Here is a 15,934-nt window from a genome sequence, read left to right on the forward strand (position 1 = left end):
CCACAGGTGATTTTTCCTCCTTCATACAGAAATGGGAACCAACTGCATGGCAGCCATTTTTCTGTAAACTGAAGAGCAGGGACCACCAGAGTCAGAAATGTCACTACAGGATGCCTCCATTTCCTCTGCCTGGTCATCCCACTGGGTGACTGAGGAAAGTTGTGGGAATGAGGGTGACCTGTTCCTACGCTCAGAAGCTTGGAACTAAATATTTAGCAAATCCTGCCTTCTAAACATGAGCATGGAGCCTTGGTTCCAGCAGGTAGAGGGGGCTCCCTTAGGACCTCTTTGATAGAAATGAAAGGCCAAATGTTCATACCCACAGTCAGAGAAGACTCATCACAGCCAGTTCTCACCAAGCATAAAACCACAAACCATACTGTCTGGCCATGCATAGCAGTTTCCCAGCCCCTCTCCCCATCACGTCCGCTATTACCTGTCTGCTCTGTGGCCATGGCTGTAGTGAAAAGACATATATTAAAGTGAGAATCAAAGGGAACCAGAGAGACTGCTCCGTTTGACACCTGGCGTTTGGTCTAGCTTGGCAGAGGCAAACCTTTTGTTTACGAATGTGTGTAAGTTAGTAGTGAAGTTGTGTGACTAATGGGTCTATCCCTAGAGTTTCATTAAATCTGCCTTTTGTGTGATATTCCAAACTAATGTGATGCTATAAAGCTCATGCTCAACTTCAGTGATAGGAAACACAATTCCTGAGTACCTTGTTTCGCAGGGTTGAAGTCTTCCCTCCCCTCCCCCACCAATACCTAGTTACTTTTCCTACTATGTCTGGTAAGGGGACAGCCGGGGGTTCTGTCTTCCACACATACGACTCAAACTTCAGGCCACCTAGCACAGACCTGTGTGGATCTCAGTGGTAATACCAGGTCTCAAAGCCCCCGGCTGATCCTACTCCTAAAGCCCAGGGAATGATGCAGACACAGGGCACTGACGGAACATGCTATTCCCTCTGCATGGATTGGTCTACACACCTGCATCCTCACTCCCAACATGGCAGGCTCCTTCTTATCCTTCAGGTTGGCTTAAAAGTCACTCCTTCCAAGAGGGCTTACATGACCACCCAGTACAGACTCTCCAGCCTCATTCCCTTCCTACTCTTTTAGGCAGCATCATGTTCTTTCCCTTCACGGTGCTTATCACAGGTTACAGCTATATATTTGTTTGTTTGCTTGTTCGTTATTCTTCCCCACCACTCATTCAATCAATAAGCACCGACTGAGTGCTTATTATATACTAGCAGACATATTTTCAACATATTAAGGCATCTCTATTAAAGGTGCTTTGATTCTGGTTGAGAGGAAACAGAAAACAAATAAGAAACTACAGTCAGCCCTCCTTATCCATGGGTTCTGCATCTGTAGATTCAACCAACAGTGAATCAAAAATATTCAGGGGGAAAAAAATCCAGAAAGTTCCACAAAGCCAAACTTGAATGTGCTCCATGCCAGCAATTATTCACACTGTATTTAAAACTATTTATAGGGCTTCCCTGGTGGCGCAGTGGTTGAGAGTCCGCCTGCCAATGCAGGGGACACGGGTTCGTGCCCCAGTCCGGGAAGATCCCACATGCCGTGGAGCGGCTAGGTCCGTGAGCCATGGTCGCTGAGCCTGCGCATCCGGAGCGTGTGCTCCGCAACGGGAGAGACCACAACAGTGAGAGGCCCACGTACCGTAAAAAAAAAAAAAACTATTTATATAGCATTTACATTGTATTAGGTATTATAAGTAATCTAGAGATGATTTAAAGTATACAAGAGGATGTGCATAGGTTATATGCAAATACTATGCCATTTTGTATAAGGGATTTAAACATCTGTAGACTTTGGTATCCACCAGGGTCCTGGAACCAATCCCCTCTGGATACCGAGGGGTGACTGTTATCAGGCATTGAAAAGTACTAGTTTGAAAATAAAACTGGATGGTTTGCTGGAGAATGATGAGGGGGGCTCCTTTATATTGTATGGTGAGGGAAGACCTCTCTGGGGAGTTGACATTTAAGATGAGAAATGAAAGACAAGAAGGAGTTAACTAAGCAAAGACCTGAGGGAACAGCATTCCCTCAAAGGGAACAACAAGTGCACAGACTCTACTAAGTCTACTAAGTTTCTAGAAAGTTAGGGCTCTGTCTGTCTGGTTCCCACTATATAACTAAGTACCCAGCATGTGCCTGGGCTTACTGGGTACTCAGTAAATATTTATTGAATGAATGGGAAATGACTCAATGCCATTTACAGAGAACAGTCACAGGTCCTACTGTCCCAGCTCAGACCTAATCTGAGGCTAGAGTTCAAACACAATCAAGGCAGGAAGTCTGAGATAAGTTAGACTTTCAGCTGGGCTGGAAAGCAAATGCATCCATCCATTATCTACCTATACTGTAAGTGTTCTTATCTGGATCGTTAGTTAACTAACGAAGTTACACAGGGTAGGAGAGGTGAGTCCATGGAACAAACTCTGACGATACTTGCTTTGAATAAGGCAATTGGGTCAGGAGGGGCACTCAAGTCAGCCATCAAACTTCTCCCAACCTGTCCACGACCTTTTCAGCTGCATACAATCCTGGAGAGGAAGGGGGTGGATTTCTTCTGGGTTGCCATTTTAACAGTGAGTTAATGCTGTTAAATTAGGAATCTGTTCTTTTTCTGTTATCTCTCTTAAAAAAGAAGTCTGAGTACTACTACTACTACTCTGATCTCAAGATGTATATATCATTCTCCAACCATTAGAGGCTCCAAATCTGGAGCCATGATTTTTCTGGAGGTCTTAATACCAAAGACTGACTCCCACCAAGAATATTTTTAAAAATAAAAATAAAAAATAAAGTCAAAGAACGTGAACGCTGCCAAGAAAGAATTTTAGAGATGTTCTGAAAAGTAAATAATTTGTATAAGAAGTCTTGGGGGACTTCCCTGGTGGTGCAGTGGTTAAGAATCCACCTGCCAATGCAGGGGACACGGGTTCAAGCCCTGGTCTGGGAAGATCCCACATGCCGTGGAGCAACTAAGCCCGTGTGTCACAACTACTGAGCCTGCGCTCCAGAGCCCGCGAGCCACAACTACTGAGCCCACGTGTCACAGCTACTGAAGCCTGTGCGCCTAGAGCCAGTGCTCCTCAACAAGAGAAGCCACCGCAATGAGAAGCACGCGCACCACAACAAAGAGTAGCCCCCGCTCACCGCAACTAGAGAAAGCCCACATGCAGCAACGAAGACCCAACACAGCCAAAAATAAACAAATAAATAAATGTATTAAAAAAAAAAAAAGAAGCCTTGGTATATGGACTGACTCATGTCAATCAGCTCAGTACTTCTCCAGAGGCCAGGTGATACCCTGGCAATGGGCTGAACTGTCAGGATTGCTACCATGGGCCAGGGATAAGTTGATATCATTTCCAGAAATAAGTGAAATGTGAGGAATACAAGCATGGCTCTGCAACACACCAAATCTTTCTAAATTCCTGGGAGGATAAGTGAAGATCTGGTAGTCTCTTTATCCCCAAGGAGGGAGGCATAAATGGCCTCTTCTAGCTCCCTGGAACTACCTGAGTTAGAGGAATAAGAGTATAACTTTGGGTCCTCTTGGGAGGAAAACCCATTTTCTCATCGATCACTCTAGGATAGCTTTCAGTCAAGAGTATAATGTTTTCGAACATACCCTCAGGAAACCAGGGACTTGTGCTTAAGATTATAAAATAAATTCACTTTTAATATCTACTTGCCCATTTGAACATTCAAACACAAATACCTACGGTGTTTGGAAAGCAAAGCTTGAACAAGTTGTTTATGACCTGGGCGAGGAAAGCAGGAAAGGAATTTTGATGGCTGGTAGACCAAGGTAACACACTTGGAAGGGCAGTGCCTCAAAGGAGGAAGCTGACATTTAACTGATATTCATGCAAATGCCACACATGTTAGTCACAGAGGAGTTTTTCTGTCAACTTACCTACGGGCAGGAACAAAGGAAAAGTGAGCAGGTGCATTTGGAGAGAAATTCCGGGGGCTGTCCAAAGGACTGTTACCTGTGGACAAGGAAAGTAAAAGAAATCCTCTGTGAGGTTTGCTTTTGAGGAGGGTTGAAATGATAATAACCTTCAGGGAAGAAATCAGCCCCTAGCATTGGCAATTAGCATTATATGGTTATTTTTCCAGGTCCACCATTAGTTTAGTGATTCTCTATTTGCAAAAATTGGCAGCCCAGAGGTTTCTCCCTTGTTCCCAAGTTGCCTGTAACCATCTATGCTTCTCAGACATCTGTTTTAGATCTAGCAGCAACCTGCCCTCCTTGGAACACCTCAGGTTCCAATCTGCCTATTCAAGTTAACCCAACTTTCCAAAGGCTTGAACTCATTCAGTACAGACAGCACAGCCAAACGCTCCCACTTCTCAAAGGGCAACGGGACTCCTGGCCTGAAAGTCTCTTGCACATATATCTCTGCACACTGCATCCAAGGGGGCTAACCCAGAAATATGTGTGCTTAAGCGAAAATGAAGTTCTCAGGAGAGCAGTGCTCCTTAAACAGTCCATACACAAGGCCCCCAAGTCTGCAAAGCATGCCCAACCCCTTCACAGTGTAGGAATTCTCTCTCTTTATTAGTTTTCACATGTTCCTTATAACTTGTAAACTTATAGCTCAGAAGCTTTGAACAAAACTGTGTGCTTACCTTAGCGCTATGACCACAATTCTCAAACCTAAGCCTGCCATACTTCTTTGGTGTAACTTCCAGCTGGGGGCTGGTATTTAGGAGGAACTGTCAACATGTCTCTACCCAAAAATCATGTTGAGGTAAGCACCATACTCTATGATGTGCTAACCACTCTGACAATCCCTACCCACCTCCCCACTTCTGTGCTCACCTCTATGAACCAACACTGGCTATGGGGAACTGCTATCCAGGGACTTGGTAGTTCACCATGCCCTGGCTTTTTCTTGGGCAGTTTATTTCCTGTATAGGGTATGACTGTTCCAAGGTGCCAGGAAGCCACCCAAGTGTTTCTCATTATCTCCATTCAGCAGGTGTGGATAGCATTTGCCTTTCTGTACTGATCTTGGAAAAACCAGCCTCTCAAACAATGCCCCCTACCCTATGCAGCACCTCTGTATCAATTATATAAAGGCACTCTCTTTAGGAGAACTAGTGAAGAAGAGGCATTCTCAGCTTCCACTCATCCCCTTGACAGGGATCCCCAATGAGGTGTACAACCTTATGCTCTCAACCTAGTACCAACTCTGGGTTTCCCATGTGTCTAGGGCTATCTCCTACAATCTATCCCACCTCCTGGCTGGCACATGCCACCCGGGTGTGAGAAAAGTGATTTGGAATAACTGTTTCCTTAGGCAGGACTTAAAAAGAATCAGGCCTCCTCAGAATTATCAAGGTCTTAAAAAAAAATCCTTATTCTTTTTAAATAGTGTCATCTCAGAGATTAAAAAGTACCTTCAGTCTGATCCATGACATGTAAAACTAGATGCCCTTTGTTGATTCCCAAAACCACCCAGCTAAAGCCTCAAGGAAATCGCCGGACATCAGTATCCTACAAACAATGACCAGCCTTCCAAGGACCAGGTGTGGTGATGGTTATCGGGAAGAACATGAATCTTCCAGGTGCTCACAGTAAAGCTAGGGATTCATAGAACATACATATGTCAGAAATAACTAACACTAAGAGGAAAAAAAGCTGTAAACAACAACAACAACAATAATAAAAACCAGCACATCACTGAGCTGTGAGACAACTTCAAGCAGACTAATAATCCTTAAAGCAGAAGAGAGTGGGGGAGCAGAAAACATATTTGAAGAAATAATGGCTGACAGTTTTCCAAATTTGGTGAAAAAAACCTATAAACCCACATATCTAAGAATCTCCAAGAACCCTGAGAGAAAGAGGAAGAAAACTATACCAAAGCACATTATAGTCATATTGCTCAAAACTCATGATAAAAAGAAAAATCTTAGAAGCAGCTGGGAGGTGGACAGGGGGGTAAGAAAGACATGTTATATACAGAGAAACAAAGATAAGGATTATAGCAGACTTCTCATTGAAAACAATGCATGAAGGCAGTGGAACAACATCTTTAAATTAATGAAAAAAACCCACAAATCCTACCAACCTAGAATTCTATACCAGCTATTGTGTAATAAAGAATCTGGTGGCGTTTGTCCCCAGTTCCTGGGAATGTGCCTCTAAATCTTTGCAATTTCCCAAGTGATGGGAGTGTCTTTGTTATTTATGGTGGGGCCAGACAGTTTATGCAAATGAGATGACCAATCATGTGACTAGAGGGCTGGGGCTTTAAGCCATCTGATATTACTCTGACCTCCAGGGAATGGAGGGGCGCTAGAGACTCAGTTCAATCACATAGCCAATGAATCAATCAATCACACCTACATAATGAAACCCCAATAAGCACTCTGGACACCAAAGCTTTGATGAACTTTCCTGGTTAATAATACTCTGCGTACTGTTACACATGAGCGTGCTGGGGGGATTGATGCATCTAGACTTCATGGAGAGAAGGCACTGGAAGCTTCACACGTGGGACCCTCTCAGACCTCACCTTATAAGTCTCTTTTTTGGCTGATTCTTTTATTTATTTATTTATTTATTTATTTATTTATTTATTTGGCTGCACTGGGTCTTAGTTGTGGTATGTAGGCTCTTTGTTGTGGCATGTAGGCTCTTTGTTGTGGCACACAGGCTCAGTAGTTGTAGTGTGCAGCCTCTCTAGTTGTGGCACGTGGGCTCTCCAGTTGTGGTGAGCAGGCTCCAGAGCATGCTGGCTTAGTTGCCCCGTGGCATGTGGGATCTTACTTCCCCAACCAGGGATCAAATCCATGTCCCCTGCATTGGAAGGTGGATTCTTAACCACCGGACCACCAGGGAAGTCCCTGGCTGGTTCTTAATGTACCCTTTTTGCTATAATAAAACTGTATTTGTAAGTATAGTGCTTTCCTGAGTTCTGTAAGTCATTCTAGCCAAGTGTTAAACCTGAGGAGGTAGTGGGAACCCTTGAATTTGTATCCAATTGGTCAGAGTTATGGGTGGCCTGGGAATCACCAAGCATGGATGTCTAAAGTAATGATAGTTTTGTGGAGAACTGTGCCCATAACCTGAGAAGTCTCGCCTAATTCTGGGCAGTTAGTGTCAGAAGTCATTGCACCAGCAAAACTATTTTTAACATATTGTTAAAAAACAAAGGTGGGGCTTCCGTGGTGGCGCAGTGGTTGAGAGTCCGCCTGCCGATGCAGGGGACACGGGTTCGTGCCCCGGTCCGGGAGGATCCCACATGCCGCGGAGTGGCTGGGCCCGTGAGCCAGAGCGTCCGGAGCCTGTGCTCCTCAACGGGAGAGGCCGCAACAGTGCGAGGCCCGTGTACCGCAAAAAAAAAAAAAACCAAAGGTGAAATAAAGATATTTTCAGATAAAAAAGCCAAATGAAATCCTCAACAGAAGACTGCACTACAAGAAATATATATATATATATATTTTTGGCAGTACGCGGGCCTCTCACCGCTGCGGCCTCCCGTGCCGCAGAGCACAGGCTCCGGACGCGCAGGCCCAGCGGCGATGGCCCACGGTCCCAGCTGCTCCGGAGCGGCACGTGGGATCCTCCCGGACAGGGGCACGAATCCGCGCCCCCCGCATCAGCAGGCAGACCCCCAACCACTGCGCCACCAGGGAAGCCCTACAAGAAATATTTTTAAAATTTCCTTTAGGCAGAAGGAAAATAATACCAGGAGGAAATATAGATCTACACAAAAGAATGAAGAGCACTGGAAAAGTTAGCTACATGGGAAAATGTTAAGATTTTTTTCTTATTATTTAAATGTCTTTTAAAAATAATAATGTTTAAACAAAAATAATAAGGTGGTGTGAGGTTTATAACATATATGAAAGTAAAAAGGTTTAAGATAATAATATAAAGGCTTGGAGGTGAAAATGGAACAGTATTATTCTTACGCTGTATGTGAAGTGGTTTAGTATGGTGATAAATATATATACTATAAATGCTAATCCAACCACTAAATAACAAAGAGTTATAGCTCACAAGCTAATAAAGGATATGAAATGGAATAAAAAACACTAAACCCCAAATAAAAGAGCAAAAGAGCAAAGAAAACAGATGGTACAATTAAGAAACAAATAAGAAGGTGACAGATTTAAACCAAACCATATCAACAACAATAGTAAGTAAATGTAAATAGTTAAAAGCCCCAATTAAAAGACAGAGATTGTAAGACTGGATAAAAAAAGAAAGAACTTATTAAAGAAAGTATCAATATTCATAATCATTCAAAAAAGAAAAGATCAGTCTCAGATATTTCACTGATAAATTTGACCGAACACTTAAGGAAAAAATACCGAACAACAGCAGAATATACATTCTTTCCAAGTGAACATGGAACATGTACTAAGAAAGATCATATTCTGGTCCATAAAACAAGATCCAATAAATTTAAAAGAATTCAAGACATATAAAGTATGTTCTCTGACCACAATGAAATTTAACTAGAAATCAGTAAAAGAAAGACCTTTGGAAAATCTCCAAATATTTGGAAACTAAACAACACACTTCTGAATAATTTGTGGGTCAAAGCAGAAACGAAAAGGGAAATTAGAAAAGTATTTTAAACTAAATAAAAATGAAAACATATCACATCAGTTAAAGCAATTCCATAGCGGGAAAATTATATCACTAAATACCTGTATTAGAAAAGAATGACTCAATTCAGTGATCTCAGCTTCTATCTTAAGAAATTAGAAAAAGAGCAAATGAAACCCAGAATAAAGGAAAGCACAAAGATAACTGAAGAAATCAATTTAAAAACAAAGAAAAACAATAGAGAAAATTAGCAAAACCATATACAGATCTTTTAAGATCAATAAACTATAGACATATTGATCAGGAAAAAAAGAGAAGACACAAAATACTGACATCAGGAATGAAAGAGGTGACATCCTACAGATTGTACAGATATCAGAAGAATAATCAGGCAATATTATGAACAAGCTTATGTCAATTAATTTGACAACTTAGATGGAATTGAAATTTTTATTAAAGATACAAACCACCAAAGCTCATTCAGAAATAGATTACCCGAATAGCCTTGTATCTATTAAAGAAATTAAATGTATTCTTTAGAACCTTCCCACGAAGAAAACTCGAGGCCAAGATGGCTTCACTAGAGAATTCTACCAAACATTTAAGGAAGAAATAATAACAATTCTACACAAACTCTTCCAGAAAACTGAGAAGGGAATCCTTCCCAACTCATTGTATGAAGTTACCATTACTCTTAATACTAAAACCAGCCAAAGATGAATATATTGTACATTCTCAACAATATTTCAACAAATCAAATCCAACAATACATTAAAAGGATAATATATTATGACCAAGTAGGGTTTATCCCAGGAATACAAGTTGTTTTAAGATCTGAAAAATCAATGAATAAAACCCACCATAATAATAGGCTAAAAAAGAAAAACCGTAATATCATTGCATTAGACACAGAAAAAGCATTTGACAAAAATCCAACAACCATTTTTCATAAAAACTTTCTCCAAACTAGGAATAGAAGGAAACATTCTTAAATTGATAAAAGGCATCTATGACAAACCCATAGCTAACATTTCCTTAATGGTGAAGACAAAATGGTCTAGTATCGGAAATAAGGTAAGGACGTCCATGCTCACTATTTCCATTCAAAACTGTACTGGAGGATCTAGTGAGTGAAATAGGCGATAAAGAGAAATTTTAAAAAGCATCCAGATCAGAAAGGAAGAAAAAAAATTGTATTTATTCATAGACAACATGATCGTATATGTAGAAAATCTGACAGAATCTACAATAAAGTTACTTATAATAAGCAAGTTTAGCAAGGCTACAGGATATAAGATCAATATACAAAAATCTACTATATTTCTATATACTAGCAAGAATCAGAAATTGAAAATAAAAGCAATACCATTTACTGCATTAAAAATATGGAATACTTAAGAGGTAAACTTGACAAAAGATGTACAAGAGCTATACAAAACAGTGTTAAGAGAAATTAAAGACAGCCTAAATAAATGGGGAAATAGCCGATGAGTAAGAAGAGTCAATATTAAGAAGTCAATTCTCCCCTAACTGATCTACACATTTAGAATAATCAAAATCAAAATCCCAACTGCCTTAAAAAAAAAAAAGACTATTTTAAAGAGCAGTTTTAGGTTCACAGCAAAATTGAACCAAAAGTACAGAGATTTTCCATATATCCCTTGCCCTCACTCATGCACAACCTTCCCCACCAGTTGCCTTTTGGATAAGCTGCTTTTAAAATTCACATGGAAATGCAAAGGACAAGAAGCCAGACAAAAAAAAGAATACACACTATGTGATTCCACTTAGATAAAAATTCTACAAAATTCATACTAATCTATAAGTGACAGAAAGCAGATCACTGCTTGCCTGGAGATGGAAGGAATTATAAAAGGACACTGCAGAAACTTTTGGACATGATGGATATATTCACTATTTTGATGGTGGTGATAGTTTCACAGATGTATAAGTATGTCAAAAATTATCAAAATGTATGCCTTAAAACAAATATTTTTAAAATTAAAATTTATTTTATTCATGTTATACAACTTTTTGCTTTTTTAAAAAAAGTGCAGTGTGACTGAAGATGATTCATATTTTTAGAAATCTTAGATCTTTTGCAGTTTGGTTTTTAAATTTAGATTTTGTGATTGGTTTTATTATAGGTGGAAAATAAACCTCACAGACATGTAGCTCCCAATGAAAGTAGTACATTATTGGCTCTGTTTACTAGATCATTTCAATTCTATTCAAAGGGTGATAAAACTTCCTTCTGTCTTCTGTGCTGTCAAGCAGTTTTTCTTGGAAACTAATGGAAATATTTAATAATTTTTTTAAAGTTTACTTGTTTATTTATTTATTTATGGCTGCGTTGGGTCTTTGTTGCTGCACACAGGCTTTCTCTAGTTGCAGTGAGCGAGGAATACTCTTCGTTGTGGTGTGCGGGCTTCTCATTGCGGTGGCTTCTCTTGTTGCGGAACACGGGCCCTAGAGCACGCGAGCTTCAGGAGTTGCGGTGCATGGGCTCAGTAGTTGCAGTGCGCAGGCTCTAGGGCACGCAGACTTCAGTAGTTGTGGCATGGGCCCAGTAGTCGTGGCATGGGCTCAGTAGTCGTGGTGCATGGGCTTAGCTCCTCCGCAGCATGTGGAATCTTCCCGGACCAGGGATGGAACCCGTGTACCTGGCGTTGGCAGATGGATTCTTAACCACTGCACCACCAGGGAAGTCCCTATAATGTTTTTTTAATTTTTAACAAATAGGTTCAAAATCTATTGAACTTTTCATTTGGAAGATAAGAAATATTCTATTTCCAATGTTTTTAAAAAAGTGGCAGATTTACCTGTTTCAATAGGTGGCATCATTTTTGTCAATAAAATCACATATAGATGGGAACATTTCAAAACATCCATTTTCAAAATGCTCTCTCTGTGGCACAAACTTCTTTCAAACTGTAGCTACTTTTTCACTCACTGTTAAAATGTCACCTTCACCCTGAAGGGATAGGAGCATTTGCCTCCCCTCACCCCGCAAATACCTCCTAGTCAGCATATTACAACCAGTAAATTTCCTTCTTATACAAACTTTCCAAAAGTCCCTCCACACCGTTCTACAAGATATTGTAAAAATTCACCTATAGGGCTTCCCTGGTGGCACAGTGGTTGAGAGTCCGCCTGCCGATGCAGGGGACACAGGTTTGTGCCCCAGTCCGGGAAGATCCCACATGCCGCGGAGCGGCTGGGCCCGTGAGCCATGGCCGCTGAGCCTGTGCGTCCGGAGCCTGTGCTCCGCAACGGGAGAGGCCACAACAGTGAGAGGCCCGTGTACCACAAAAAAAAAAAGAAAAAAAAAAATTCACCTGTAAGCTGCAATATGTTGCAGTCTGCCGAAGGGAAATGAGTGACTGAGGGGGTACAGTGGAACACCACTCATTGTTCATGATATGCTACATACAATTTATGACACAGTCTGACAAATGGATCTAATGAGGGTACCAGTGTTGATCTATACCTAAGTACTAGTAAAGCCTAATTTAATCCTCATTTTTCATGATAAAAAATAAGTAAAAGTCAGTCCCTGGTGGTGCAGAGGTTAAGAATCCGCCTGCCAATGCAGGGGACACAGGTTTGAGCCCTGGTCCGGGAAGATCCCACATGCCACAGAGCAACTAAGCCTGTGAGCCACAACTACTGAGACTGAGCTCTAGAGTCCACGAGCCACAACTACTGAGCCCATGCACCACAGCTACTGAAGCCCACGTGGCTAGAGCCCATGCTCTGCAACAGGAGAGGCCACCACAATGAGAAGCCCTTGTATCGCAATGAAGAGAAGCCCCGGCTCACCGCAACTAGGGAAAGCCTGCGCACAGCAATGAAGACCCAACGCAGCAAAAAAAAATTAATTAATTAATTAAATTTAAAAAAAAAGAAAAGTAAAAGTTTTTATATTTTCCCCCATACCCAAGGGGATCACCTTTAGAGAACCACTTCGATGAATGCTGCTATTCGAAAATTCTAAGCAGTAGAATGACAGGTACACAGTGATATATCACAAAAAATGTCCAGCTTCAAAATTTAGACTTGACTCAGTAGAAAGAGAAAAGGAATTAAGGGGTTTCTTCAATAAGTCAAATGATAGATGATGAAGGCCTCCATAAAGCCAAAGTCGGATCATATTCACCCAGAGTTAGTTTGCAACAGCTTCTATATCAAAGGCTTTTTCTGAGTTTTAAACTATGTCCTCTTTCTCCTCTGCTTGCTTTTTTTTTTTTTAATTAATTATTTGTTTATTTTATTTTTGGCTGCATTGGGTCTTTGTTGCTGCATGCAGGCTTTTCTCTAGTTGCAGTGAGCGGGGACTCCTCTTCCTTGCAGTGCGCCGGCTTCTCATTGTGGTGGCTTCTCTTGTTGCGGAGCATGGGCTCTAGGCACGTGGGCTTCAGTAGTTGTGGCACACAGGCTCAGTAGTTGTGGCTCGCAGGCTCTAGAGTGCAGGCTCAGTAATTGTGGCTCATGGGCTTAGTTGCTCCGCGGCATGTGGGATCTTCCCGGACCAGGGCTCAAACCCGTGTCCCCTGCATTGGCAGGCGGATTCTTAACCACTGCGCCACCAGAGAAGTCCTTGCTTGCCTGTTTTTGAACCCCTGATGGCATTTACCAGAATTAAGGGCACCATATGGTACATCTTTATTCCAGTGTCAATGAAGTAAGTACTTTAATTTATCAGTTATTATGGTTTATACATTTGTTCGTTAGAACATTTTAGAGTTGGTTCACAATTCAACAACTTATTTACCAAATACCGCCAACATCACAGAAAGGAAATGGCTTTCAAGTTATGGGGGTAGTTGCCAGGACATAGTCCAAAACAGATCTCTGTGTATGTGATTGTAATCTTTGGCAAAAAGCATCTATGGTTCAGGGGTAAATAACAATGGATTCTTACCACCTGGAAGCTGATGAAATAATAAACAGATTATAACAAGCATTCCTCCCAACTGGCCAGGCTCCAATACACTTTTCAAAAAAGGTACTAATCTGACACTAGGGGGCCACCCTGAGTTATCTCATGGGCATAACAAAGACACTCTATCACTCAGGAAATTCCAAGGTTTTTAGAAGCTCTGTGCCAGGAACCTGGGATAAAAACTGTATAAATTGTTTATTATACAGGTGCGAAGGCCTAAAAAGTTTGTGCTACCTTATTGTGTTTTCTCTACTTCTCCAATATTCATTTTGCCAAACAGCCAAAAATTACTAATATGAAGATTGTGACAGAATAAAATCAATAATTTGAATTGGTCTTCTCTTGAGGGAAGATCAAGATATTCGACTGTTAATATTTGAAGAAAATATTTAAATTGACCCTTCTTACTGAATTACATTCACAGTTCTAGCTCCAGAAAAAAAAAAAAACACATCATTGAGAAGAACTTTTCCTTAAAAACAACCAGAAATGGCTCAACAGGACAAAAAATTGATGGAAAATCCAGCAGCCCAGAAAGCAGGCTTTTTCAACTTTACCAAGCAGTTTAGCAGTTGGAAAAAATAGTCAAAGACAAGTAATCATCCAACCCAGCAAAACAAGTTATAATAAAACATATAAACAAACAACTGGGAGCTGTCACCTACAAACCGGCACTTGCCATCTACCTCTACAAGGATCAAATTAGCTGATGCAGCTGCTGACCATCAACACCCTCTAAAAGGAGTTCAAGGTGGAGATCAGGAATGAGGCACTCTGTGCTCTAGGAAAAACTGGCAGAACAGGTTTTCAGATGGTTAGATATTTTCAGGAGAAGATTTTATTAACCCAATTCTTGCATCTACTCGTATCTAGAAAAGCACTAAAATCCTTCATGGTGACGTCTGCTCCTCGTAACTAACAGTAACCTTCATGAGACTAGCAGAAACCTTCTGCAAAAATATGTGCTTGAGGGCCTCCCTGGTGGCGCAGTGGTTGAGAGTCCGCCTGCCGATGCAGGGGATACGGGTTCGTGCCCCGGTCTGGGAGGATCCCATATGCCGCGGAGCGGCTGGGCCCGTGAGCCATGGCCGCTGAGCCTGCGCGTCCGGAGCCTGTGCTCCGCAGCGGGAGAGGCCACAGCAGTGAGAGGCCCGCATACCACAAAAAAAAAAAAAAAAAAAAAAAAATGTGCTTGATTACATGTACTCACCCTTTACCAAAATCACATGTACACTGACCCCCCACCCCACCTCTTTGGAGAAGTTTCTTGGAGCTATCTGAAATGCTGTCTCCAAGGCCATAGTCCTCATTTTGCCCCAAATAAAACTTAACTCACAACTCTCACATTGTGCATTTTTTTCAGTTGACAGTCAGTTGACCTTGAACTAGTTGTTTCATTTATACAGTTTAGCTAGTTATAAAGTAATATAATTATATAGCACGCACCTGTATAAATACCATCCAGGTTAACAATGCCATCTTCCAAAATCCCTCTATATAATCCTTCCAGTCGAAACCCCTCCCCATCCCCATTGAAGGTAAACATTACCCTGACTTTTATGGCAATCATTTCCTTATAGCTTTACCAACTAAATATGTAGCTCTAAATTCTTGAGTTTAGTTTTTCTCAATTTAAAAAACTAATATGTAGGGAATTCCCTAGTGGTCCAGTGATTAGGCTCTGCACTTCCACTGCTGGGGGCCGGGGTTCGATCCCTGTTTGGGGAATTAAGATCCCACAAGCCACGTGGAGTGGCCAAAAAAAAAGAGATAAGTCACATATCATAAAATTCACCCTTTTAAAGTGCACAGTGTAGCAGTTTTAGTATATTCACAAAGCTGTGCAACCATCACCACTATCTACTTCCAGAACATTTTTTATCACTCAAAAAAGAAACTCTACCTGTTGATAGTCACTCCTGATTCTGCTCTCCCTCAAGACTCTGGCAACCACTAATCTACTTTCTGTTCCTATGGAATTGCCTATCCTGGACATTTCACAGAAATGGAATCATACAATATGTGACCTTTTGTGCTCTAGTTTGTCTATTTTTAAACTTTACTTAAGAAAATGCCAAACTGTTTTTGCAAAATGGATGTACCAATTTATAGTTTCACCAGTGATGCTTAAGAGTTCCCACTGTTTCATATACTTATCTATACTTTTTTCTGTCATTTTAATTTAAGCCATGTTTGACAGTAATATAATGGCATTTCATTGTGATTTTATTTTGCATTTCCATAATTACTAATGAGATTAAAGTACCTTTTCACATACTTATTGGCCATTTGGATGGCTTCTGTGAACTGCCTGTTCAAGTCCCTTGGCCATTTTTCAATCATACTATCTTTTTATTTTATTGATTTGCTG

General features: G+C 41.1%; 1 protein-coding gene across 7 annotated transcripts in view; it reads right to left on the minus strand.

Annotated features, from left to right (window-relative positions):
• Nucleotides 1-15,934, minus strand: part of MAST2 (microtubule associated serine/threonine kinase 2) — a gene marked incomplete at its 5' end in the record, with an annotated part of 199,737 nt that overhangs the window by 28,332 nt on the left and 155,471 nt on the right. For 5 of the 7 annotated variants that reach the window (XM_081226011.1, XM_081226013.1, XM_081226008.1 and 2 more), the window contains 2 exons: nucleotides 437-457; nucleotides 3,960-4,035. In XM_081226011.1, coding sequence (XP_081082137.1) covers nucleotides 437-457; nucleotides 3,960-4,035 — 97 coding nt within the window. The remainder of the gene's footprint in view (nucleotides 1-436; nucleotides 458-3,959; nucleotides 4,036-15,934) is intronic. The other 2 variants (XM_081226012.1, XM_081226009.1) reach the window with 1 other exon arrangement.

The sequence above is a fragment of the Mesoplodon bidens genome, assembly GCF_964165515.1.
Source record: "Mesoplodon bidens genome assembly, chromosome: 2".
In the NCBI taxonomy this organism is placed as follows: Eukaryota; Metazoa; Chordata; class Mammalia; order Artiodactyla; family Ziphiidae; genus Mesoplodon; species Mesoplodon bidens.